The 27,746-nt window shown below is 42.1% G+C and overlaps 1 protein-coding gene across 2 annotated transcripts in view; it reads left to right on the top strand.

Moving 5' to 3' along the window:
• Positions 1-27,746, top strand: part of notch2 (notch receptor 2) — a 42,161-nt gene that overhangs the window by 7,906 nt on the left and 6,509 nt on the right. The window contains exons 2-28 of one of the 2 annotated variants that reach the window (XM_077533954.1): positions 1,283-1,364; positions 13,174-13,448; positions 13,843-14,050; positions 14,161-14,294; positions 15,524-15,646; positions 15,821-16,054; positions 16,644-16,799; positions 17,380-17,565; positions 17,745-17,858; positions 17,961-18,074; positions 18,165-18,398; positions 19,464-19,574; positions 20,027-20,219; positions 20,332-20,477; positions 20,593-20,706; positions 21,337-21,456; positions 21,544-21,696; positions 21,878-22,106; positions 22,273-22,474; positions 22,826-22,979; positions 23,094-23,278; positions 24,208-24,340; positions 24,435-24,686; positions 25,035-25,147; positions 25,621-25,640; positions 25,775-26,310; positions 26,669-26,927. In XM_077533954.1, coding sequence (XP_077390080.1) covers positions 1,283-1,364; positions 13,174-13,448; positions 13,843-14,050; positions 14,161-14,294; positions 15,524-15,646; positions 15,821-16,054; positions 16,644-16,799; positions 17,380-17,565; positions 17,745-17,858; positions 17,961-18,074; positions 18,165-18,398; positions 19,464-19,574; positions 20,027-20,219; positions 20,332-20,477; positions 20,593-20,706; positions 21,337-21,456; positions 21,544-21,696; positions 21,878-22,106; positions 22,273-22,474; positions 22,826-22,979; positions 23,094-23,278; positions 24,208-24,340; positions 24,435-24,686; positions 25,035-25,147; positions 25,621-25,640; positions 25,775-26,310; positions 26,669-26,784 — 4,637 coding nt within the window. In that variant the 3' untranslated portion in view covers positions 26,785-26,927. Of the gene's footprint in view, positions 1-1,282; positions 1,365-13,173; positions 13,449-13,842; positions 14,051-14,160; positions 14,295-15,523; positions 15,647-15,820; positions 16,055-16,643; positions 16,800-17,379; positions 17,566-17,744; positions 17,859-17,960; positions 18,075-18,164; positions 18,399-19,463; positions 19,575-20,026; positions 20,220-20,331; positions 20,478-20,592; positions 20,707-21,336; positions 21,457-21,543; positions 21,697-21,877; positions 22,107-22,272; positions 22,475-22,825; positions 22,980-23,093; positions 23,279-24,207; positions 24,341-24,434; positions 24,687-25,034; positions 25,148-25,620; positions 25,641-25,774; positions 26,311-26,668; positions 27,011-27,746 lie in introns of those variants that run through there. The other variant, XM_077533953.1, reaches the window with a different exon arrangement.

Genomic DNA, 27,746 nt, shown 5'->3' with positions numbered 1-27,746 from the left:
TCCACCAATACAAATCCTATCACGTCTGCTCCTAGTCACAGAGATTCTTGAACTTAAGTGACCCTGTGATTAATTGCCGGCACAGGAAGTATCACCACTGCTCAGCGTCCTTCCTGTATCACTATGACTTTACTGATCTTGTTGGCGTTTCCTTGAAATCAGCTGACCCTGTCTCAGCTTTGTCAAAATGTTAAATTATTTATACTTTGACAATTAAGACTGGAAATGGACGGATGATTGCAAAATTCCAGGAATCTTCAGACTTGGAAACTGCATGGTAATGAACTGGAATAAACTAATGTACTGATGGTTGTTGTTTTTTATAGGAAATTAAATATAATTGGGGAAAATATATTTTTGCACAATCTTGACAAAAGCAGCCAGATTTCATACAAGTACGATGGACAATGGAGAGTCCTGAATTGATTGAATTGTTTCTTGTTGTCTGAAATCATTCCAAAACGACTAAGGCAGTGATGCGAAGGCTAACGAAATATGATTCATCACAGTTGCACTCAATCTGACTCGCCCTACAGTGTCTTTCTTCATTTGGCAGCCATGTTGCATTGATTAATAAAGGCCTGGAACACTGAATGTCTCTTTGGTTTTGCATGTGCCACTTGGGTGTCTGCAAAGACCACTTGAGCTGTGGCCCGGTGCCCATACAATGGCCGGTGTGTGTGGCTATGAGTGTTTCATTGGCAGGGAGATAGTCGGGCTTTTGTTTTCTTTCCTCAAGGCTCATTTCTGTCTGCCAGCCCATCCGGCAGCCCTGTGACCGTTCGCTAATCTGAGGCCAACCTTACCACGTTAAATAGGAGGCTATCACACTGGTTTATCTCGTGCCAGGAGAAGGAAGAGCAATGTGTTGGGCTAAAGGGGATGTTCCGTGATACAGCTAACTGGAAATTGATAGAAGCCATGTCCTGTTGCATCCATTTTAAAATATAAAAATGCAAATAAATAAACGTTTCTGATCTTCATTGTTCTCACAGAGCAGATAAAAATTCTATACAGTAGCTCAGAATATGGTTGAGGGCGGTAATAGTAAAAGTGTAGAATGTAACATCTATGCTAATTTCTGTTGTTCGGTTAATGGCATTTTGCATTATATGAGATCCTAAAGCTAGCAAGTGTTCAATAAATGGAATTACAGTATACCAACTTTATTAATAATGCAAGAGAGGATGTTTTTCAATATTTCACCTAATTTCTCGGAACAATTCATCAGTCTGACAAAATTCAGGATTTGTCTTCTAACTTGTGTGTTTGTCTCTTGCAGCTCTTCAGTGTGTGGATGACAAAGCACCGTGTGTTAACAACGCTACCTGTCAGACCTTAAGCAATGGGACCGGATACTGCAGGTAAGCCCGGGACTCTTTTGGTGTTGGATGGGAAATCCAGTAGAGCAATAAGGCTTTTATATCGATCCTCAACACACCATGAGGTTTCGCTCAGACAGAGCGGAGAATAATGGACTGCTTTGTGTGAGAAAGTGCACCGCTACTGGGAACAATACCAATACACACATTTCCCCCTCCAACATTTTATTTAGTACCTTGAATGTTATTTTAATTTGTGTTACTGCCGATTTAATAGATTTTGGCATTGCCAGTATTTTATTTTCCACTATTTTTTTTCCCCAGGTGATTTCAAGTCAATGAAATGAACAAATGTAATCAGTCAAGTTTATTTAGAACTTTAGTTACATTAGAACCACACTGTAGTTTGTCTTTTACTACCAAAGGTAGTAAGTGGTTCATTGTAGTTGTACCGTATGTATATATTTGGGATGATTGTAGATGGGAGATGAGATCATCTCAGGCTGAAAGTTCTGGTACACGTCCCCACAAAATGTAGCCCAACTTCACACAGTTGATGTCGCATTGCCCTTCTGTCGACAGCAAACTAGTAGCATATTTTTTATTTCAGCTTTCCACCAATATACAGTTCACGATTCTGTGCTTGACTTAATGGTCCCCATTGAGTTACGGCTTTCTGACACTTTTCTAATTAAAACTGAGCAAATGTAATTACTGTGCCGGCGAACATATTTCATCAGGTGTAGTGTGAATCACCCTGAGTTTTGGTTCCCACACCTTTGGGAATGCGAGTAGCGGCTCTTGTAAAAGGGGAGACGGAGCAAGCCACATATCTTATATTCACTGTTTGACATTCTTTCTGTCTTCATGAAGGTCAGATAGTGAGTCTCATTCTTCTGTGTGTTTATCTGGTGGCTTGTGAGATCCCTGTCCTAGGGCCAAGGTGATCAGCAAAGTCCATCATCGACTTTTATTTCTTATGTCTTGTTTTTAATCTCAAAGACGAAGGAGCTCATCTGTGATCACCGTTTGATTATCAACCGACTGCCAATAAATCTTGCGACAAACTGACAAAATGGCACATTCCTGGGTGGTGGTCATGGTGGATATTAAACAACATTGATTTGCTCAGACCCTTCCAGGCCCCTCTCTCACATGCTCTGTCCCAACTAAATGCAGTACATCACTGATGGCTTGACTGTTTTGCACACTGTATCTATCTTGCACGTTGAAGCCAAAGTAACAGCAACATATCAGGTGACATGTTAAAGGTCATCCTGAATGTCCAGTGGTTTATTGAGGATTAACTGGAATCAGAAGGTTTTCAGCTGATGCCAGAAGAGGACTTGAAATTGCTTCGTTTCCACTTACTCTTGTGAACAGTGGCTCCTTGTTTTATTCGATGATGATCAAAACGATAAAAAAGGAGCCACACAGAGAGGGCTCTTTCAGTTTGGAAGAGTCAGCTGACAAAGTGACTGCCTACTGTTTTACTGATTAACTCATTAGTCGAGTTTTTTGCTTCTATCTGTACATAGACATCGAATAAGTATACACACCCTTACGCACACTAGCCCGTTTCTGTCCCGTCTTCCCTGAGCTGCTGCTCAAAGGGCTCATTGTTAACCAAATCAAATTTTCTATTTCCTTGTCACTTCAGTGAATTAAGGCAGTCGCTTGTAAGTAAACAGTCACTCCAGCTTTTTGGCCCAGGCAAGCGTGATTATGTCACATGGATCACTTTTGGGATCAGACTGGACGAACTGCAATCTATTAAAGCTGGGATAATTTTAGGTGTATAGTGAACATCCACTATACCGATGTTCATTTTTCTCAATTCTTAACCAACTGTTATTAATGGATTGTACAGTATATAAGTCATAATGTAGAGTTGCGTGCCTTCAGTGTAGTCAAGTCAAGTCATCTTTATTTATATAGTAATGGATTGTACCGAGTTTTGCCGTTATAGTAGTTGTTTTTCCCACAGAGTAGAGGAAATATTTGTAAGGGTTGGCAAACGGCCGGTGGATGGATCATTAAGCATACTCCACAAACGATGAGCAATCAGGGAGGTTTTATTGATCCGAATGTTAATACAGAGAACGAAAAACCGTGACGGAAAGAAAGTAGACAAGGTAGAAGTGCAGAAAACTGAAAATAACAGAAGTACTTTACTTACATGCAAACCAAACTAACCGTACCTCTGGCGGGAATGTGGCAAATAAAATATGGTGAAAAGCAAAACAGAGAGGCAAAGGCAAGGTAATGCTACGTTGTGAGAATGAATTGCCAGCAGGTATGGCAAAGACACTCAGTCCTTCAGCGATCCCGAAAGGAACTGTGGAGACAAGGAAAAAATTCCATTGAAAGTACTGTACTCAGAAAGACAGGACATGACAAGTTACGCATGCAAATGACTATTGTCATATGCTCTCAATGTGTTAAATTAGTGTAATGACTCTATTTTCATTTTCCTTGTGTCTATGGCGTTTACATTATAAAAGCTAAAAAGCTATCAGAGTTTTGCTGTACAAAATGTGATGGTTTGGTTGAACGTTTTGTCTGAAGTAACATAACATCCACTATGGAAAGTCGGTCAAAGGTTCAAGTACCACCGATTGTCACGCCCATCTAAGTGGGATGAAATTCGTTCTCCTCATTTGACCCATCCACTGAGGGTGCGGTGAGCAGCAGCAGGGGCTTGCGCTCGGGGATCATTTGGTGATCTAACCCCCTAATTCCAACCCGTAATGCTGAGTGTCAAGCAGGGACGCAAATCGGTCCCATTTTTTTATAGTCTTCTTTGGTATGACCTGGCCTGGGATTGAAACCACGACCTCCCAGTCTCAGGGCGGACACTCTACCACTAGTCACTGAGCTGTTTTTTTTTGTTTGTTGTTTTTTTTTTTTTTTGGTTAACAATCCAAGCACTGGTCTATCATGGCAATTCCAGTACGTATTATTCTTTTAAATACAACGCTGGTAACAAAACAGGAGTTCCAAACTTGCAGAGAGATTCCTCAGTCAATCCTTACATGTGATGACTTTTAGTATAACCCCCAGAGGCATCTATAGTATGCAACCTGAAAAAAACAGACCTATGCTACTCCTATGCAAACATCTTTTTTGTTTTTTGTTTTTTGTTTTTTTTTAATCATTTAAATCCTGAACTTAAACTACTCGCCATGCTTACGGAGCTCACAGATCACATTTTAGACAGCAAGAATGTTATCATAAAGAGCAAAAGTGGATAGGAAAACTTGCTGGCCTGCCTTTTATGGCAGGGTTTAGGGAAGCTGCCCAACCAGTGTCACTGCAAGCCATCAGTCTGGGTGTGAAGAAAAAGGTATGTGTCGTGTACAGGAGCTTATTAGTCACAAAGTGTACAGAGGGAGAGTGGCACCGTTGTTTGTTGGAATGTTTTCTTAATTGTTAGCATTATTCTTAGCATAAGTATTCAGTTTTCTTCAGCAACTGAACTGACACCTCCAGGACTAAAGTGGAATAACAATGACTCAATAACACTCAAATCTTTAGCGTTTAGGTTATCACGTAGGAAATTTACTTTACAAACAACCCTGGAGCAAATCAGGGAGGTAAGGCAAGCTGAGTGACTTTTGAAAAAAAGAAAAAAAACAACTCAACTGTACAGGAATCCGAATAGGAGTTATATGCCCCCTCTTACGGGTTCCAGTTAAGAGGCTTTTTGAACCATCGGAGATGTTTGCAGGAGGACTGTCTGACTCCAACGTACAGTGCCATGCTGCGAGGAAGGCCAGGCACATTGTGGTACTCTGGTGGCAATGTCATCTAAATTTCTTAATGTGCTGTTGACTTACCAAACCTCAGTTATGTCCAAATTTAAATTCCCTCATATAGTGAGCTGATGATTGAAACAGATGAACTTTACCTCCTACACAGTGCATCTTTCCATTCCCCCAAGGTTGCTCTCTCACAGTCAGGTTACAGCAAAAAAAAAGAAGAAAAAAAAAAAGAGAATGTGTTGTGTAGACCTGCTGCCTGTTTGATCTGACAGGCAGAATGTGCCCGTGGGCCAGACAGAGGAAGAGAAAGGGCCAAAAGAAAAGAGGATGTCTCTTTTCAGGTAATCTGAGAAGAACTACCCCAGAGCACAAATTTTTACTGATGAGAGAGAGCAACAAGTGAAGGGAATGGGGGAGGGAGAGTTCAGGCAAGCACTGTGCAGATGGACTATAATTAGCCTCTTGCTACGCCGCTTTCATCAGACTGTCACTCATTCATCAATGGCCGATTCCCTCCGTTTGAGGTTGAGATGCCCCAGGACACAACTAAACTAGCCTCATTATCCGTGCACTTACATCTTTTCTCGTAGCCTTTGGTCATTTTAAGAGACTCACCCGTTTGGCATTATCAGAGCGATGTATGTTATACTCATCCAACACATAACTAACTCATGCTATGCTAGTTTTTGTATAACTGGAGCCTCAACCGGCCTTCTGCAGATAATATTGAATTTTCACGAAATCAAAACATCTGTTATCTTGCTAGAGTTACCAAACACATACTACTGTTGCACACCACCATCAACACTACGACTCCCTGTATTTATGTTCAAATGCTAATTGTAATTGATTTCAGTATTATGGACGTGTCGCTGCCGACAGCCATGCCCATTAGGGTTGGTGCTCGTGCCAACGCACCGACAAAAGAACAGGCTTTAATACCTGTCAAATGCTAACTACTGTTGTAACATCTTTTCCCCCCAACTATATTTGAAATGTCTAGCAGTTATGAGTAATGCAATTTAAAAATGATGAGCGGACTAGACCGTATAATAGGCCACAATGAATGTGTACACAAACTTACCAGCATGGCCGAAGGGCATCCTTCTTCAGTGAAGCATAACATCTATTGATTCTCGAGAAATGAGGCCAACTTAAATGTTTCTAATCAAACTATTGACACGTTTTGTCTTTTTTTCTATTGACCCTATTTCAGCTGAATGAGGTGAGACACCAAAAACACTTCATTAACAATTAGTCCACCTGCAATGTTTTAATATTGATGCAAAGTCCATTCATCACGTCGTCAATTGGTTCAATTCCTACTTATTACACAGTATTGTTACATTAATTACTGTGTTGGAAGATAAATGTAAAATCACTAAATTGCAATGTCTGAGTTTGTAACTCTCTGGAAGACCTGTGGCTCTCCCCGAACCTACTAGATGTGGTTAAAAGTGGAACCACAGTGATAAATGTTTCTTTGTCTAGGGTGTGGATCGCTCTCTGGTAAATTGGGGCTTCCTTGGAACCATGAGCAAATTCACACACCATTTTGGCTAAAAATACAGTACCTTCATAGTTATCAGCTTCCTGCCACATCTTTCCAAAACCAAAGTACATTATTTAATTTTCTAAAAATAGGCTACTCTTGTTTTTTTTCCTGGTGTCTGGTCTATGGCATTTTAAACACTCGCTCACTAAACAAACAAACACACAAGTTCTAAAATGCTAACGAGTCAGTTCATATCAGGCTGCTATGAGACAAGTAAGAAGAGTTACAAAACAGTGGGGAATGTAACAACCAGCCCCCACTGACAGTTTTTTCCTGTCACTCACCGATGATGACAAAGTGGGCCAAACGTAACTCTGTGTAGCGTTTCAGTTTTGTATTGTTACTTTTAATACAGTAGAAATAGTCGTCCAAAGCTTTGCACACGCCTTTTAAGCACCAAGTGCTCATTTCAAACCCGCATCTGTTGAAGTCCAACAGAAAACATTTTGGCAATACAAAAGAGTGACATACATCAAGAAGCACAAAAGTCATGCTCCTTAATGTCAGCACAAAGCAGACACAGCTAATGTGAATAACACTGGTTTTCTTAAACATTTTTTTTTTTAACTGAAAATTTGAAGTAAGATAATGACTGTTCGTAAAGTTTGAATGTCTATAGTTAGGCCTCATTATAACCACAAGGACAAGATAATGACTAAACACCATGCTGAGGTCTTATGCCGTCTACCACAGTTTCTTAGATGATTCTTTTTTAACCATGTCACTAAAAAAAGTTTGAGATTTTACCACACGAGCCCACTGTGGTCTCCACCCTATTTTGACTTCTTATTCTCGCCACTCTGGGGCTTTTTTTCTTTTTTCTTTCTTTTTTTTTTTTAAGTAAGACTGCTCAACTTCCTGCCTTCTCTGAAGACTTTTTTTTTTTTTTCCAGTCTAATTCTGGTTAGTTTTGATTTTCTGTGACGCTGTCTTGGTTTTTTCTTACTTCATTCTTGGTATTTATTTTACATATGCATAAAATTTCCAGCTCCTTAGTAAGGGCTTAGCTTGTTTAAAGTCCAAATAAAGTTACAATAAATAATATGCCTTGTAAATTTGTGTTAACAACCCTGCCAATTTTTGATAAAGACAATTCTGCAGTTATATAAAACGAGACTTCAAAATCTTGAAAAATCAAGTCTTTGTCTCCGCTATCAAATGATGCGGCCGCTGAATGTGTGAAAGCACATCCCGCTAAAAAATTAGGTGCTCCTTTGTCTAGCATCAAGTATGTTATGCTAATACATCCTTACTTGTTTGAGTTATGAAAATATATCTACTTAAGGCCTCTGATGACTGGAATATGTCCCACTGGTCGCTTGCCACCAGCTAGCTTGTGAGCTAGCTTGTGAGCTAACAGGCTTTTGGGGTTTGTCTCAGCCGGCATATGGGCGGCAAGCTCGTCATTGGCATCACCTACTTACCCGGAAATTTAAATAACAACAAGCTGTTATAAATTGTGGCATCCAGAGAAGATACATATTCCGGGTATGGGCATATCTAGCTAGCTAACTGCATGCTGCAAAGCTACAGGTTTGCTCTATTTTGCCCCCAGCACCAAAGCAACCATTTTGTCCATGTGGAGGCATTCGATAAAGCTAGTAATGTATTATGCACTTGAGTTTTGACGTCCAAACATGTACACGCAGGGCCACGGTACATTAAACAGGCTTTAATCAAGGCAGAGACGCATTCATGGTATGAAATGTGAGTCGATCTCTACACACACTTGCACTCACGCATACTGCTTCCCTGTGATTGCCGCAGGGGGCAAAGCATGATGGAGTTATTAGGCTTCTTTGAGACTAGATTAGGGGTTGGAAGGTCTGCAGTTGAGACTTGAACTTTGGGGAACTAGTGGACGGGGGTGCGAATTGGCAGAATTGAAAGTGGGTGAGACACAAGGGGAATATGCAAGGAGCCTGGTATATGGATTAGCAAAGAAACTAGTGTGAGAGATGTTATTTGCGAGATTCAACCTAACCCTCTCTGCTCATTGAAGCCCCATGCACGGCCAGCCGGTACAGGCTGAGGTCAGCATGAGGTAGAGGAGGGAGAAGCAGTGCTGAGAGAAGGGAGGAGTGTGTGTGCGTGTGTGCAAGATGGGGGCGCTAATGTGAACCAGCTGTAGAAACCTGACACCTTGAGTGGGCTCGAACTGCGAGGTGGAGGAGAGGTAAGGAAGGGCTGCAGAAAGCTGGAAGAGGAGGATCGAGAAAAGATGAAGGAGGGGGGAAAAAAGCCGTCACGGAGCAGGACAAAGAGTCCTATAGACGAGACGGTCACACGAACCCAGTCGACTGCAGTTTCGTTCAATTTGTTGCGTTTATTTGTCGACAATCTTGCCTGTGCTGTTGAGTTGTGTATGACAATGTTGAGTAATGCGCCATATGTCGAATCCATTGACAGAATACTTCCTCCCCGGTGAGACACCACTCCCTGACAATAATACGAATCATGCACAGCCTTGTCTGTTTGCCACGGGCCGGAGCGATACTTCTCGAGGCGAATAAAGAAAGCACTCTGTCTGCCACTGGAACCCGAAGGACAGGGTGTTATCGTTGTCTGACGCTTTGGCTTTTTCGGGTTCTGGCAACACAGGGTGGACGGCAGCGATTGAATACAATAGTGGAAGAAAAGCTAACGTCCCTTCAGCAACGCTTTGAAATTTTTACTTTTGAAATCAAGTTTTAGTTTTTGCTGTAGTTACGTTGGCCACTGCTGCCATGAGTGATATTTAAAAGAGACTGATGTAGGGCATTCTGTGAGTGGAAAGGATACCAGAAAGAAGCATCTCGGTGTTTATTTTTTTTGGAGAAAACGGACAAATAATCGATTATTCATCATGCCTGGAGGAGTTGTGCCATATATAGCATCAGTAGCATAAATTAACCTCTTAACTTACAATCCAAAGGATTACTATCGCGGCAACACATCATCAGTAGGGTAAAACTAACTAATCATGTACAGTATGTCATTAATTTGTTCTTTACACAGCAAATTAGCAATGATGGAAGCAGCAACGTCTCTTTTGCTTGCAGCCATTTTGTGGTCTCCATTATGTTTCTGTTGCATCAAGACAAAATTAATCATATTGGATTGGCTTGTTTTGTGTTGTGAGCTAAAATTTAATTTAGGAATGAGTTTAAGATACAGAACCGCGCGAGGATAATGGGGGGAAAAAAAAGGCATGATTAAAATTGGAGTAAGTACTCTTGAAGCTATTAGCAAGCTAAAGGCAGAATAATTCTTGATGTTTATCTAAATGGCACTACAGTACTACTCAGAACCTTTTAAAGTCACACAATTGTTACTTGTCAATAAAGTGATTATTTAACCTTTTTACCATAATTGCTAACTTGCCACTTACTGAGTATCTCCTATTTCCAATAATTTTAGAAGTCAACAATTTGTAATGCAAACCAAGCATTGGTGTGGGCATGGCGACACGTGAGAGTCCACTAATGTGATGTTTGTCACAGGGCAGAGGGCCCTGTCATTACTCTGCGAGAATGGGTGGAAAGATTATACTGGCTGAACAAAAATGAGCATTCCTTATTCTTAGAGCGACAGCTTGTTACGATGTCCTGACCGGGCTGTGTTTTTGTTTAGATTCGGGAGGGACCCTGTGTATGTTGGAGTGGGAGGGTATGGGTGTGTTGCTCTCCTGCAGATAGAAACAAGAGGATGGTCAAGATGTTAGGTGTGCATATCTAATCAAACGGGGTTGAGGACAACTTGCGTAAAATCTCTCGAGATCCCAAAGTTTGTGAACATTTCCCTCTCTCTCTCTCTCTCTCTCTCTCTCTCCCTCTTTCTCTCCCTCTTTCTCTCCTCTCTGTGTGATCAGCCGTGCATGTTGTGCTCCAAATGGCATGCACTATACGATCCCGGAGATCGAGGTGCGGCAGGTTAATACATGGTTTCCAAAAACGTTATTTGCGTCACGCAAACTCGGTGTGGCTGTTTGCGCTGGCGTTAGTGAATTAGATGCTGCATATCAATGAGTTTTATTTGCATTGGGATGGGCATATTTTGCGTCAAATGTATGCAAATTACCTAATTTACACCATGGCGCAATCTGGTTGGCCGCGCACTTAGTGACAGATTTCCCCATCTGCGCGTGTTTAGTGAATTAGGCGCTCCCGGATCGCTCCGTTTTTACCGGTTAGCGCGGTGAAAAGGCGACGCAAACCTTTAGTGAAAAAAGCCCCAAAGATGTTATAAGCGCATCTCATTCCGAAACGCAGACTGGCTAACTAGTTGACAGCCAGCCAACTCGACATCAACCTTTTTGAAAGTGAGAGCTACTACTTGGGGACCGATGAGTGCGAAGGGCTACACAGTTTCATATACACTTCTGAAAGAGCAAATTTGCTAAATTACCTTGAATTGTTAATGTTAATAATAAGAATTTATCTCAATAATTATTAACAATGATTTAACATGGTAGGAAACAGATGCTGCACTTTATTCCTCTAAATCTCTATAAATATGTAAACTGTTTTATTGTATTTCTTAATTAATATACCCAATAACTGGTAAGGATACGCGGTTCTAAAAACATTCCATACCTGTAGCCCTCATCGTGCCTCAGTTTTGACACGTTACAGGCCAGCTTTTGTGAAAGCCACTATGGTGTACGTTGTAATATGGGCTCTCCAATTATGTTACCTGAGCCTGTCCTGGGAGGCAGGCTTGCAGAGGCCTATTGTAGGTGGAAGTTTGCTCAATCACCCACAGTCCCAAGACAGTGTGTCTGCGGCGTGCCTGCACAGACAACAATAATGCAGGCACACGTATAAACTGATGTAAATTCACTTGTGACAAAATTGATACACTTGGCAAGCTCTTGTCACCCAGGGAGAAGTGGTGTGCGGAATAGAAAGTTTCAAAGGGAACATTGACTCTGTGATCCTCTGCGGACGTTTTGTGTTGTGTAATATTGTATTTTCCTTTCTCGTCGGCAGAAAAAAAAATAGTAAAATGGAGCAAAATCATACATAGAGTGGTGTCCCCCCCCTTCAGTTATACAGTATGTGCGACGTTGCAGTGCCCACAGTGAAATATTTTAAACCAAAAAAGCTACACTGGTCATAGTGGCGTAGTCTCCCATTATGTGATGTGGTAAACATTTGAGCGCAGGATCTAGACGGCTACTTGCGTATATTACGCTTAAAACACAGGCTTCTTCAACTGGAATGGTTTGGATGGGAGAAACGGGAGGGTGGCGTTTTGGGAGTGGCTTAAGCAGGAGTGGCTGTTTGTGGTTTTGTGCAGCTTCAATCCAGATGAGCGACTTAACAAACATTTGGGTAGATCACAGCGTTATTTTTCTTGTCTGAAAAAGAAACCTTTTTGCCAGTGATCATTTCTGGCAAGCTTCTGACAATAACTTCCAGCTGACGCTACCTCACATCCTTCTGCTTTTGAACTTCTTCTTCATCATGACTGACCTTAGTTTAACCTTTTACAGCAAGATCAACTTCCCCTTTGTCTCGTTTATCATATCACCACAGTAATTTGTCTTTAAAGTTAGTCCATTTCATACCTGGGGAAGGGAGTTTCCAGAAATTTTAAGAGCATTCCGGTTTATCTTTTTTGACCCACAGAATGTAGTACCTAACCTACCAAAAGAAAGATTTGACTTTTTTTTTTTTATGATGTTTCTAGCTTTTTCCATTCTTTAGTAATAAGCAGTAAAACATGGGTTGGTTTCACCAAAAACAACAGTGACAACAACAAGTATCCATCCATCCATCCATCCATTTTCTTGACCGCTTATTCCTCACAAGGGTCGCGGCGGCTGCTGGCGCCCATCTCAGCTGGCTCTGGGCAGCAGGCAGGGGACATCCTGGACTGGTTGCCAACCAATCGCAGGGCACACAGAGACGAACAACCATCCACACTCACACGCACACCCTAGGGACAATTCGGAGCGCCCAATTAACCTGCCATGCATGTCTTTGGAATGTGGGAGAAGACCGGAGTACCCGGAGAAGACCCACGCGGGCACGGGGAGAACATGCAAACTCCACCCAGGAAGGTCCGAGCCTGGACTCGAACCGGAGCAACAACAAGTATAGACTTTTTTTTTTTTTTTTTTTTTTTTTTTTTTTTTTTTTTTTTTTTTTGGTAAAAAGACATGTCAAGCACAGCTTTGGGCTTTCACGCTATTATTTTTTGTCATTGTGACACCACAAACTATATAAAAAAACAAAACAAGTCTCAGCAAGTACTTTGATGGTAAAATCATAATTTCCTAACAGACAATGGCTTTTTTTTTACATGAGTTTGTCATTATCTCTAGGACTGTCGCAAAGAAATCTTTTCGAATCTGTTATTCTTTTGATTATTCCATCGTTTATTTAGGTATACGACCCCCCAATTACTTTACTGTATTGTGTTATTTGGTTTGCAGATGTATCAGTTTTGACGCATCATGACCACATGCAACTCACCACAGCCATTCTGTCCTTCCTGCTTTGTGACGTGATTATTAACATACTTTGTTGTTTGGATCCCTGCACAGATGCGCGCCAGGCTTCCTGGGTGAATACTGCCACCATAAGGACCCCTGCCATCCCGGCTTCTGCATGAACGGCGGGAACTGCTCCGTGAGCATGCTTGCCGGCGTACCTGTACCGGGCAGCGCCACGTGCGTCTGCCCGCTCGGCTTCATTGGAGAGCACTGCCACATTCCGCAGAACTCCACGTGCTACCCCAACAACCCGTGCGCCAACAAAGGCACATGTACCTTGCTGTCCCTCGACAAATACGTTTGCAACTGCGCCCGAGGATGGGCAGGTGAGAGAAAGCCTTCTCAGTTTGTTGTCTCAGGTTTCTGCAGGGTCAGTAGACTTTTTGTTTGTTTTTCGTCGACCTGAATGAAGTTACTTTTGTTTAAAAGAGAGAGAAATTTTTTTTTTAATACAGATTTAGTATGTACCTGTGGCCAAAAGTGAAGCGGGTAGAGTCTCTGTCACCGAAATGCTGAAGAGAGTTCATGATGTAAATTACTGTACATTTGCAAATATATAGCAAAATCAATTTTCTGTCATTACAAACATGCTGCAATGCGTGTTAACAGGATTTCAATTAATTTCAATGAGGAAAATTGATTTTCTGAATGAGGAAATGATGGCAATGTTTTTCTAGAGAGATAATGATCTGTGTCTTCTCCTTCCATCCCCATTCTTAGGGCAACGATGTGAGCATGAGGACAGTTGCCTGTCAAGCCCCTGTGCCCATGGCGGATCATGCCGCGCTCTGCCAGGTGGCAATTACGTATGTTCCTGCCCACCTGGCTACACGGGTCTCCGCTGCCTCAATGACACCAACGAATGCGTCGCCTCCCCCTCAAAATGTCAGAATGAAGGAGTGTGCGTCAACACCCCTGGCTCCTACAAGTGAGAATCTATGTTGATGTTCATCACCAACTTCAATCAATTAAAAATATTAATATATTTTAAAAACACCCCAAGTGTTTCTTGCCACTGATCAGGCTTTACTTCCACAGATGTATCTGCGGAGCCGGATTCACGGGTCGACACTGCGAGAGCTCGTACGTTCCTTGCTCACCTTCGCCGTGTCTGAACGGAGGCACTTGCCATCAGAATTCTGAAACCAGCTACTCATGCCACTGTCTTCCAGGTAATGCACGAAATGCATTGTAACTCATTTTCATTTTGAATGTGCAACGAGCTGATGAGAAGCGTCATAAATTACAACTACTTTGTTACTGTATATTTTAGTTGAATATTTTTCTGACAGCGCAATCTATGGTGACCTTAGAGACTTTGAAAAAGAACATCTAAATCTTTTTCTAATTGATTATCCTATCGATTATTCCATAGATTACTTTGGTAGTCTCAAAAACTATTTACCCATTGTAGTGCGCGCCGACCGGTTGTCTTGTAGTCAAGCGTAAACATTCTTGGGTTCCCATCTCCACGTTCACTATTTTTGTGGCTGATATAGCCGAATTAGCATAGATTTTTTTTTCCTAGCCCTGATTTCAATTCACAAGAAACAAAGAAAAGTAAATTTAAGACAATTTTTTGAAGTTAACTTTACACATTTATTTTTATTTTTGTCAATTCGACCTCTATGCTGTAATTGTTAAAGCAAATAAAACGTTACTCACCACTTTTGGCTTTTACTTGAGTCATATTTAAAATAACTAATATTAATTGATTACATTTTTTGGCTGCTCTACCCTTCTCTAGTAAGAACCGGAATCAGTAGTTCAACTTTTACTAGTTTTTTTTTTTTTTTTTTTTACTGTACTTCTTAAATACAGAGAGCGTTCTTCAGCCACTTTTGGATGTGGTTAACTTTTTTTTTTTCTGCCGTCTTGTCTGCAGCAGCTGAGTGAGAGACAATGTTTCATTGCAGTGTTTGAGACACAAACAGTCAGGTCCTCCTGGCTGTTTTGTATTAAACACACTGCCCTGTCACTCTGCTACACTCTGCTACAGTTTGCATGTAGACGCCACAAACAAACATGCTGATGCTATTTCTACACTATCAGGGCATGTCATAATTCTTACGTACACAAGACGTTTGTCTACATAAGCGGCATCGCAGCCTCTATTTAACCCCTCTGTGTCATTCCAACACACATGGGGAAGAGAAAAATTATCGGCTTTAATCTGGAAACCAGAAATTTATAACTTAATGAATTCACAAAAAAATGCTATACTGCCAGGCATAGGTGCAATAAGGACGTTAATTCCTAACATTCTGATTGTTGATTGTGTGTCATATTTAACTGTCATGTTACATTTATGTTGCACTACAATTCATTTGATTGCAAATGGACTAATGTTTGTTAACATGGTTGGGTTAAAATATATTTCTTCTGCTCATTGTGGTGGCAGGATTCAATGGGACCAACTGCGAGAACAACATTGACGACTGCCCAGGTCATCAGTGCGAAAACGGTGGCACCTGTATGGATGGCGTCAACACCTACAACTGTCAGTGCCCTCCAGAGTGGACGGGTAAGACTGAATTAATGCGTTTGATGTGCAGCTGTCTGTGTTTGTATGCTGCTGTGGTATTTTGCGCACTGGTGGTAATGGCTGCCGTTTGCGGGCTCTTCATTCATCTCGCTCAATTCACTTTGTTTTGCTTCTACTAAAACATTTTTCTGTACCTTACTGCCCCCTTCACAGGTCAGCACTGCACAGAGGATGTGGATGAATGTCGCCTACAGCCCAACACTTGCCAGAACGGCGGTACTTGCAACAACCTAGCCGGTGGCTACGTCTGCGTGTGCGTCAACGGCTGGAGCGGGCCCGACTGCTCGGAAAACATCGACGACTGCGCCACCGCCGCCTGCACACAAGGCTCCACGTGCATCGATCGCGTCGCCTCTTTCATCTGCCTCTGTCCACATGGAAAAACGGGTGAGCCAGTCTAAAAAACTACCGGGCGTGTCTTCCATTTGAATAAATAAACGCTACACTTCAAATAGTTGTCTCAGGTGGAAACTAGGTGGCTATTTGAAAGAGAAAGTGCTGCTGTGTTAGAGTTGGTGGACAAAATGATATGAAATGAAGAGATAGAGAGCTACCCTTCATTGGGTGACGAGGACCACTATATGAGGTAGTTACCAGTCATAAGAAAAATTCATAATATATTTCGAGTGAAAAATGACGTAAGGATTTTGCCTTCAGAAGATTATTCGGCTGTGGCGACTGCAATCTGTGGAACAGGTCTAACTAGAAATCATATTTTCCAAATATAGATGGTTTTATAATTCTGCTGCCTTGCTGCCTACTACCCTCAGGCAGAGGCAGTAGCCGCGCTTCAATGGAATCTGACTCGTGATCACAACACAGCTGACTAGCTTGGCATATTCAGCCTGTAGATAATGATAATGATGATGTAAACGTGACATCGATATTTTTAGACTTTTGAGTGTAGCTCATGTATGCTTTGGGGACATGTCTGCTCAAATCTTCCTTTTTCCACATTTTTTTTTTTTGTCTTCAGGTTTACTTTGTCACATAGACGACGCCTGCATCAGCAACCCTTGCAGGGAGGGATCGCAGTGCGACACCAACCCCATGAGTGGCATGTTCAACTGTAACTGTCCGCCAGGTTACTTCGGCAGCACCTGCAACGTTGATAGAAACGAGTGCATCATCGGTGAGAAAGATGTTATATACAAAACAGTGGTGGTATATTTATTTAATAACATGGCAAAAGAAATTAAAAATGCTAATAGAACACTTTATACTCACCAGATGTGCTGAATCTTAAATGTATTAATGCGTGCAGATTGCTTCAGATATATTTTTCTAGTCGAACTTGGTTTTCTTTTAACAACCAATCAGAGGATGAACTTACTTGAAAATAGTTCTTTTGTACCAAGATGACATAAAAAAAAAGTTGTCAAAGCAATATTTTACATTAGACATGGTTTTGTAAATAATAAGATTAATTCTGCCCCAAATATCTGCTATTTAGTGAATTTCTGAGTTGCTTTACAGCATGACTTATTCTGAAGGCTGTGGGCAGAATAGATTGACAAGGCAACACATAGCTGAAATCTGATTGGACAGAAAAAATCTACTATAGTCATACACTTAATAAAAGCAATAGAGAAATGCTACAAAATGAAGGAAATAGACTGTTCTGAATAAATACCATTTGATGGAACAGGTTATAACTTAATGTACCTTTCCTCTTGTGCGACAATGACCCCTTCCATCCTCTTCATACTCAGGAAGCAACCCTTGCGAGCACGGCGGCCAATGCATCAACACAGATGGCTCCTTCACGTGCAACTGCGTGAGGGGTTACGCCGGGCCACGCTGCGAACAGGATGTCAACGAGTGCGCGTCAAACCCCTGTCAGAATGACGGCACATGCTTGGATCGCATCGGCGACTACACTTGCATCTGCATGCCTGGTACGCTTCATGGAATCTCAGAAATGGGCTTGTAGAGCTGTATTTTACAAACAAAGCAGCATTAATATCACAAATATTACAGAACTTTTGGTAACGTTAATGTGTTGAGTGCTGGGTTAAAGAAAACTGCTCACCTGCAATGCAGTAAGTGAATCCTTTCTATTTCTGGCTTCATGCAGGATTTGAGGGCACTCACTGTGAGATCGAGGTGAATGAGTGTCTCAGCTCCCCCTGTCTCAACCAGGGAAAATGTCTGGACCAGGTCAGCCGCTTTGTCTGCGAGTGCCCAGCAGGTTGGTACACTTGAAGCTTGTGGCAAGTTTCTACGCATTCTGTGAAATTATTTTAAAAGTATGTACTGTACTTGAATCCATCTGTTTTTGTCGTGATTTCAGGCTTCAGTGGTGAAACGTGCCAGATAGACATCGACGAATGTTCGAGTACACCCTGTTTTAATGGAGCCAAGTGTATCGATCGACCCAACAGTTACGACTGCGAATGTGCTGAAGGTAGGATTGTAGGATTGACTGACCTTAGCTTAATAACCTAAAAGCAGAATAAATTAAGTCCAATGTAACCACCCTCTTTCCCCCAACTAGGCTTTACGGGTCTTCTTTGCGAAGAGAACGTCAACGACTGCCAGCCGGAGCCATGCCACCACGGCGTGTGTAAGGATGGCATTGCCACCTTCTCCTGCGAATGCCACCCAGGGTACGTCGGTTCCATCTGTAACATCCAAGTGCAGGAGTGCCACAGCAATCCTTGTCAGAACCGAGGACGCTGTATCGACCTGGTCAATGCCTACCTGTGCAACTGTCCACCTGGGACTTCAGGTAAACCTAGTTTCTCTGATAGACTTTGAAAATTGTTCATTGGGGTGGAATATATTTATGAGATTATGTACTGTAAATTAGACAAAAAGGGAAGTTGGATGTACATTATAACTTGTAATGCAACATTCTGCACGAGTTTCGCTCACAAGTCTAGTGTAAGCGGCATTACACCAAATTTCCTACTGAATTGGTCCATTCAAATGTTACCATCGTTTCACACGGTACGCGTGCCTGTACTGTCCTGAATTGACCAGAAGTAGAGTACTGTAGTTCATTTTCACTTTCGAGTGTCATGCTCACACTTCCTCCCCTGTGAAGTTCCTCTTTTGAAAGTTTGCTTTCTATCACACTTGTGCGTTAGCTTCGTCATGCTGTGACGCACACAGAATGTATTTGGCTTTTGCTGAATTACTGGTTTGTCCACATTTTTCCACTTCCTGCTTAGGGTATTTTTAGATAGGTGTCTTCTATTGCCCTCTGGTGTCCAATTGATTGTATTGTATATAGTGGGGGATCACTGTACATTATTATTGTCTATATTAATCATTTAAATCTAAATAGACCCCCAAAACTCCCAAAACACTTTGATATTATAAAAATATATACATTTACCTTTAAAACTAAATGGCTTACAGATAATTTGTGAAGAAATGAACTGGAGGTCTTTTGAGCCTGGCATGTACCAATTGTTACTTTCCTATTAGCCATTTTATTACATTTCTAGGTATGGTACTCTGTTTTTACAACTTCATTGACACTAACTGCACCTTGTTGAGTAGCTCCTAATATAGCTACTCAACATTTTGAGCACCACTAGGAACTATTGCTAATTGCATTTGGCTCCCCTGAAATGCGGTACACAAAATCTATTCTAAGATATAATAAAGGCAATAATTAACCAATTTGCAGCTGGGATTTTGAGCTGCACACGGGAGTGAGTTTCCGAATGGCGATCGTCAAAGGTTAACTGTATTTCCATTCATTTAAAACAATCAGCCTTTACACAATGTGTTTAAATTCAGAGACGTCGTCGTACTCGATCTTGTTTCCTTTGACTTTCCTTAGGTGTGAACTGTGAAATCAACGAAGATGACTGTGCCAGCAACCCCTGCGAGTATGGAGAGTGCCAGGATGGCATTAATGAGTACAAGTGTGTGTGTTCCCCAGGATACACAGGTATGCTTGGATGTGAGGCTTAATCAAATAATTGTATTCCAAAAAGAAAAACAGTGAAACCTAAATCTCCGCTTCAAAGCTCTGCAGTGATCATGTTTCTATGCGGACTAATTGTACTGCATACATCAAAATTGAGTTAACAAATAAATGTATACATTTTCGTAGCAACACACTTAATGATTCCCTCTCAGCGTTAATATAAATCTAATCAACACATAATGGCATAAGAGAGTATGGAGAAGGATGTAATTTAAACAGAACAACTTTTCTTCCTTCCCACATCTACTAAACCGCATTTACTGTTTCGTGATAATATAAGATTATATCAGTGTATAATGAGCAAAACTTAAACCAATTATTATTTTTGAAAAGGTCTAATATCGTTTGATAAAGAAATGTTTCATCCTGCAGTGTTACCTGATAGCAATCATTTGCACTCGTTTCTCTTATAGGAATCAAATGCGACGTGGATATCAACGAGTGTAACTCCAACCCGTGTATGAGCGGCGGCACCTGCATTGACAAGGTGAACGGGTTCCACTGCCTGTGCCCGCCCAGCACCCACGGCCCTCTGTGCCTCTCGGGGATCGACCACTGTGAACCCCAGCCTTGCGAGCATGGCGAATGCATTGAGCAGCAACACGGGTAAGGTCATTCTGAGGTCTTAGCCCTCATTTGCGTGTACAGGTCTGCTCCACTTTCATAGCGTGATTCCATGTGGTCACATCCAAACACTCCCCCTTGTCCTCGTTACCAGGTACCATTGCGAGTGTGAGCCCGGCTGGGGAGGACAACACTGTGAGCAAGAGAAGGACGAGTGCCAGCCCAATCCGTGCCAAAATGGCGGTTCATGCGTGGACCGACATAACGGATACACTTGCGTGTGCCAGCTTGGATTCAGAGGTAGCGCAGTGCAGGATTATTATGTTATATTTAAGCTTTTCAGCTATTGGACTTTGGGGTGAAAACTATAACCTTTAGCGTTCATCTTAATCTTACCTTCTGTCTCTGTTCACAGGTGTGAACTGTGAGAAGAACATTGACGAATGTGCGTCCAATCCCTGTCTCAATCAAGGCATTTGTATCGACAGGGTTAATGGTTACACTTGCCAGTGTAGTCCACCATTCACAGGTTGGGGCTCCAAATTTCAAACACCTTAATTATTGTCATGTTTCTCATTCTCCTGAGCTCCCCTCTCCGCTGCTTGTCATGTTTACTTTTTTATCCGTCTTCAAAGGGGATAATAATTGAAAATAATATGTTCTATGCAGCCCCACTAGTCTAAACACTGCATTCTGGTTAATATTGCGTTAGTGGAATATAAATTAAGCAGTAGAATCTAGCCGTTTTTATCAATATCAGAGGGCGGCCATTTTGCCACTTGCTGTCGACTGAAGATGACATCACAGTTGCCCAGGTCTCAGGTAACCACCAATCACATCTCAGCTTCAGAAAACAGGTGAGCTGTGATTGGTCGTTGCCTGAGCAACTGTGATGTCATCTTCAGTCGACAGCAAGTGGCAAGATGGCCGCCCCCTGAGATGGAGAAAAACGGCTGGATTTTGCTGCATAACTCATATTCCACAAATTAATCAGAATGTCATGTTTAGACTAGTGAGGTCACATATAACCTATTAGTTTCAAGAAATGTTTAAGGTTGATTTCCGCTCTAATTTGTATGAATGCCAACAGACAGTTAGGTTTTTCAAGTGCAAGACAAATTCTGTGGTCATTAAAAGATGGATTCAATTGTCCTAACAGGTAAAAACTGTCAGGACGAGCTTGTCCCTTGTGCTTCTCATCCATGTGAGAAGGGAGGAGTGTGTCGCCCGTCTGCAGACTACAGCTCCTACACTTGCCGGTGTCCTGGCGGATGGCAAGGTATATCTTAGTTTGATGCAAGAATCTGCACATTCTATGTTACAATTAACGTCAAACTGAGATTTCGTCATCTATTTCTTCACACAGGGCCGCGCTGCACGGAGGACGTCAATGAGTGCAAAAAGAATCCTTGCCGAAATGGCGGTCGTTGCGTGAACAGCCAAGGAAGCTACATGTGCAAATGTGAGGCTGGATACAGCGGACACAACTGTCAGACAGATGTTGACGACTGTTCACCCAGTGAGTTTGTCTTCAATGTTATTTAATGTACAATGAACCTTGATTCATAGGGAGGATATGTTCTAGATCCACTGACGATAGATGAAAATCTGCCAAATGCTCTAACCATTTTTATTTTATGTATTCATTCATTTCCATCTGATTTAAAATTTTTATTTATTTTTTTTTGTGCGCTCGTCAGACCCGTGCTTGAACGGAGGCTCCTGCGTGGACGACGTCGGCGGTTTTGCCTGCGAGTGCCGCCCGGGTTTCGAAGGGGGTCGCTGTGAGACCGAGATCGACGAGTGTGCCAGCCAGCCCTGCTGGAACGGCGCCAACTGCCGGGATTATGTCAACAGCTTTGTTTGCGAGTGTCGGGCAGGTTTTGATGGGTTCTTGTGTGAAAACAACATCCAAGATTGCACTGAAAGGTGAGCTGCAGGATGAACGTTATTTAAATGAGTCAAATGTGATTTCAAACCAAAGCCCAACATCCCAAACCTTTTGTGATTAATGTGTGTTTATTACAAATACAATAATGAATGATTCAGCAACGTTCAGGAACGTTGTTTAATAATTCCTCTCCCCCTCCTCCAGTTCTTGCCTGAATAACGGCTCATGCCTCGATGACGTCAACACCTTTTCATGTCGCTGCCGTCTCGGCTTCTATGGCACATTCTGCGAGTACGAGCAGAACGAGTGCGACTCCCAGCCTTGTGCGAATGGCGGCACCTGCACCGATGGCCTCGGCACTTACAGATGCACCTGTCCTGTGGGCTACAATGGACAAAACTGCCAGGTACACGCCACGTTTTTTGTTTTTTTATGTGAGAAATTCCAGTAGAAACTTCATCTGTTCGCTGAAGTTGGTTGACTTCTAAGTTGCTCAAAATGTTGTTTGTGAGGTAATTTATTCCAACTCAAACTGTCGCCATTATAAACCCTTTATTAACTAGAATTTTTGTCATGAATTGACCTATTGGCGGAATTGTTTTTTCAAATTGCCCTCATCATTGCTGAAAAATGTGCCCTTTTGTCTGTTTTGTTGCTTTTTGAAACACCCTAAAATACACTGTATTCTCTAATTTTACGTTCTATCCTTAGTAGCCTCTTCTGCGATCCAAACATTTGTTTGTGGTTCTGTTTACAGAATTTTGTCAACCTGTGCAGCCAAGTGCGCTGTCACAACGGCGGCTCCTGCTCTCAGACAGCGACCTCCTGGACCTGTCACTGTAAAATGGGATGGACTGGACTCTACTGTGACGTCCCCAATATGTCTTGCCAGGACTTTGCCGCTCGGAATGGTGAGGAAATTGCTGTGATTGTATACTGGCACAAAAGTTTTTATCAAGTATTGTATGAGGTTTAAATCTTAGCTAAACTAAAACCATTGATCACCTTGTTTGTGAATTCTGTAGGTCTGGAAGTGGAGAATGTTTGTAAAAATGCAGGCCGATGTGTGAACATGGGTAATTCCCACCAGTGTCAGTGCCAGCCGGGATACACGGGCAGCTACTGTGAAGATATGGTCGATGAATGCCAGTCTAATCCTTGCCGCAATGGAGCTACATGCATGGACTATCAGGGCACATATGAATGTGTCGTAAGTAGATTTTATTTGCGTTTGTTTGCACTTAATTTAGCTTGGTACCTGGTCCTTCTGATGTAATCCACTTCTTTATACCATGTTGCAATTTTAGAAATCACCAGTACTGTACAAAAATACGGTATAACAGCATGGAAATATCCATCCATCCATTTTCTTGACCGCCTATTCCTCACAAGGGTTGCAGGGGGTGCTGGAGCCTATCTCAGCTGGTTTTGGGCAGTAGGCGGGGTACACCCTGAACTTGTTGCCAGCCAATCGCAGCACAAAAATAACTTCTGGACCTATTTGGTCTAATAACATGAGAATAATATTTTTAGAAATTGCCATCATTATTATTATTATAAATGAAATTATTAATGTGTGCAGGTATATGTGGCTACAGACATGTTTATCTTGTTAAAGATAGCTGTAGCCAGTTTTGCTATGACCAACCAATTAGAAAAATGCTGATGCTGCCAAGGGCCAGCGCTTTGGCCTTGTGAGGATGAATTTGAAATGTTTGGTTGAAAAAAAATAAAAATAAATGTTTTATTGCTAATATAGCACTACTCATTCTGAAGGCCCTGGGCAAGTTTGATTGACATGGTAAGACATTGAAACTTAAATGTGACTGGACTAAATAAATGAATGAATAAATAATCTAACAGCTACATACACGTACTAGAAGCAGTGCAAAGAATAGAAATTATGAACTTAGCTTTTATTTATTTATGTATTTATTTATTTATTTATTTGTTTTACTTTTTTATTGATACATTTTTTATTTGGTTAGCTTCAACCCCAAGAAAAAACACCAATGAAGAGAATAGGCTTTTAATAAATAAATAAATGGATATAAATTCATGAAAGAAATATTCAAATTTAGGTTGTAAGTGTATGCCAGTGCCTTAAGCGTGTCCTTAACACATATTTTGTTTCTGTAGTGCAAACCAGGCTACCAGGGGGTGAACTGTGAGTATGATGTCGATGAATGCCACTCGAGGCCGTGTCTCCACGGAGGAACGTGCATTAACCTCATCAACCACTTCACCTGCTCTTGCCCACCTGGAACACAAGGTGAGCCCTATGACAAAATTGCATCATTCCTCTCAAAAGAGACCACCGCACCTTGTTTAATGTCGCATTATCTTACTCGTCATCTATTCTGTAGGCCATCAATGCGAAGTGAACATAGACGACTGCGCTCCCAAGCCTGGTTCATGGAAGCCCCGCTGTCTTAACGGTGGTCAGTGTGTGGACGGAATAGGACGATACACGTGTGCCTGCCCGCCGGGCTTTGTCGGAGAACACTGTGAGGGCGATTTGAACGAATGCCTGTCCGGACCCTGCCACGCCGTCGGCAGCCTGGACTGCGTGCAGCTCGTCAATGACTATCAGTGTCGCTGCCGCCTTGGATACACAGGTATGCTCCTGTTTTCTTATCTCAGCTGCACTTTTTAGTGACGTGAAAAAAAATGCAAACATATTTGATTTGTGCATATCGACTTATAACTCTACTAACAACTCAGAGTCAATTTCTCAACATACAAAGATCCAATATGATTTCAATAATACTTCCTTGACACCAATTGTAGTTTCTTATTAGTCACGACTTTGGCGCCATCCTGTCGCATCTTAGGGCGTGTTTTTCGGCAAATAGCTTAGGATGGGTTTTATAGGTTTTCATGATTCGTGAGTAGCCATGGGTTCACTGTTCTGTTTTTGCTGCATTAGATTTCCCTCTGACGTGTCGCCTCCTCTCTTTCTAAAGGCCGCCATTGTGAGTCCATGGTGGATTTGTGTCTGTCCAAGCCGTGCCATAACAGCGGCGTCTGCTCCATGAACACCAGCTCAGTCCATGGCTATACCTGCTCCTGTCCTCCTGTAAGTTTCCCATGTCAGTTCTTCATCAAAACCATCAAGTTGTACTGTTGTAGTTTTTCTTTTTTATGTGTCCGTTAGAACCAGGGATGAGCTTTGGATTTTTTTTTTTTCTTGATCCAATACGGCAAAAATTAACCTGGACCAAGCCGTAACTTGAATACTGAGAACCTGTAAGTCAGTGATTCTCAAACCAAGGGCCTACTAAAAAAATAATAAAAATAAAAAAAATAATAAAAATAGTTGGCTCTCAAAGTACCAACATACTGACACTCTCCTGGATGTATTACTTTTTTTTTTTTGTTTCAAGACAATACATTCCTAATTTTACTTCATTTAAAAAATGTAATTAAACTCTTAAATCAAGTTACTACTCAAGCACTTCATGCCTCATACTGCACTATGATTATTTAATGCTTTTTTCCCCCCCTCTTAACTAACATCTTCCCCTTCTTTAATCCTCACGCTTGCTTCAGAGGGCCAAACCATGGCAGAGGTATGGTCGATAAGCAGTAGATCTCGTCGGACATCTTGCAAATAATAATAGAGTTTACTTTCCTACACATGCCATTGGAAGGCTCCAGGGCTATTTCACAAACATGTATAAATTGTATTGTGTTTTTATTTTAGGGCTTCGCCGGATTCAACTGCGGTGATCTGGAAGGCTACAGCTGCGCCAAGCTCCACTGCCAGAATGGCGGCAACTGCGTGGAGTCACCCGTGGGCCAACTCTACTGCCAGTGCCAACCAGGCTTCAGCGGGCCGCACTGTGAGAGCAAGCAGACGTGCCCGACGCCTTGCCAAAACGGCGGCACCTGCATCAGCGACCCTTCCAACCCGTACCTGTACATCTGCCGCTGCCCCACCCGCTTCTCCGGACGCTACTGCGAGAACAAAGTGTCCGTGCCGCGCAGACCTTCCTGCCCATATCTCCAGTGTGAGCATCAGTCGGGGGATAAAGTGTGCGACACGCAGTGTAACAACCACGAGTGTCAGTGGGACGGAGGCGACTGCTCGCTCAACTGGAAGCAGCCTTGGGTTAACTGCACCGCCGGTGTTCCTTGCTGGGATTACTTTAAAAACGGACGTTGCGACAAGGAGTGCGACAACCCCGGATGCCTCTTCGATAGCTTCGAGTGCCAGGAACATGCACCCAGCAGTTGCAAGTATGTCACCCATTCCATTTATTTGATAACGAATGTAGGGTTTACATCAAAATGTACAGTTTTGGCTCTTTTATTGGCCCTGTCTCTATTGTATCGCCCCCTGGTGGCCAAGGCGCTTGCACCAGAAAGAGCACAATGTCTGGCTTGAACAATTTAATGGCATTTTCATTCATTTCATAGGGAAAAGTGTTGTGAGTTATGTGTGGTAATAATAAAAATAACATTTAAATTAATGGCTATTTTATACAAATGACAAGATGTGGTGTTAGTTAAGCAGCCTAAATGGCCACAAACCAGCGTAGTCAAAACAAACAGGGCCTAAAAAATTTTTTTTAACACCCATCTATGACTTTTCCAGGTATGACAAGTACTGTCCAGACCACTACGGTAACCTTGTGTGCGACCAGAGCTGCAACACGGAAGCCTGCGGCTGGGACGGCCTGGACTGCGCCACCGAAACTCCAGCCAAAGTGATCGAGGGCACCCTGGTTATCGTGGTCCGGCTTCAACCTAAGGAGCTGATCGAGGACTTGCGTGGTTTCTTGCGCTCCCTGGGAGCCCTGCTGCACACCAACCTGAAGGTGAAGCTGGATGAGAACAACGAGCCCATGGTGTACCCGTACTACGGGCCAGAGGATGGGCACGGGCGGCTCTTACAAAGAGGGAAAAGCAAGCGTGAGATGGAGAGAGAGGTTATAGGGTAAGGATTGAACTAACACAGGGATGGGCAATCTCGGTCCTCGAGGGCCGGTGTCCCTGCAGGTTTTTGAGGCTTCCGTTTTCCAACACAGCTGATATATGATCAGCTCATCAGCAAGCTCTGCATAAGAGGTATAACGATCTCGTTGATTGGAATCAGCTTGTGTTGGAAAACGGAAACCTCAAAAACCTGCAGGGACACCGGCCCTCGAGGACCGAGATTGCCCATCCCTGAACTAACATGTTTCACAGGTTTTTCCTGGCTCGAATTATTTATTATATGTTGTCTGGATGAATTCAGTGCTTAAAAAGTGCAGTCCGCACGTTTACATAGCATTGCTTCATGAAAAATGAAAAGTGATGAAGTGACAGATTTACTGCTTTATTGATTTCTGTTTACGCCACATTTGTTTGGTAGAATTTTGTAAAATTGTAGACAACACAGTTTGAGATTATTTACTTTTGTGTTTGTTGAAAAATTTAAAATTGGAAGAAAAAAAAATCTCATTTAATCGTAACCACATTATTGAAGGAAAAAAAGCCTACTGGATTTAAAAAGAAAAAAAAAAACCTTCAATCTTATTTCCTTTCCACTTAACTAATATCTCATGAAAAGTTCAACTCATTTCACTTCAGTATCCTGACACAATATTACTTGTTTGAGAATCCACTCATCCGGCAAATGTGCACTAGTCATTTGTGGCTCTTTGATAGTTTTAGGAGCATAAGGTCATTGA

Source organism: Festucalex cinctus, chromosome 10, assembly GCF_051991245.1.
Source record: "Festucalex cinctus isolate MCC-2025b chromosome 10, RoL_Fcin_1.0, whole genome shotgun sequence".
NCBI lineage: Eukaryota > Metazoa > Chordata > Actinopteri > Syngnathiformes > Syngnathidae > Festucalex > Festucalex cinctus.
The sequence above is the reverse complement of the archived record's forward strand: the minus strand, read 5'-3'. Positions and strand labels throughout refer to the sequence as shown.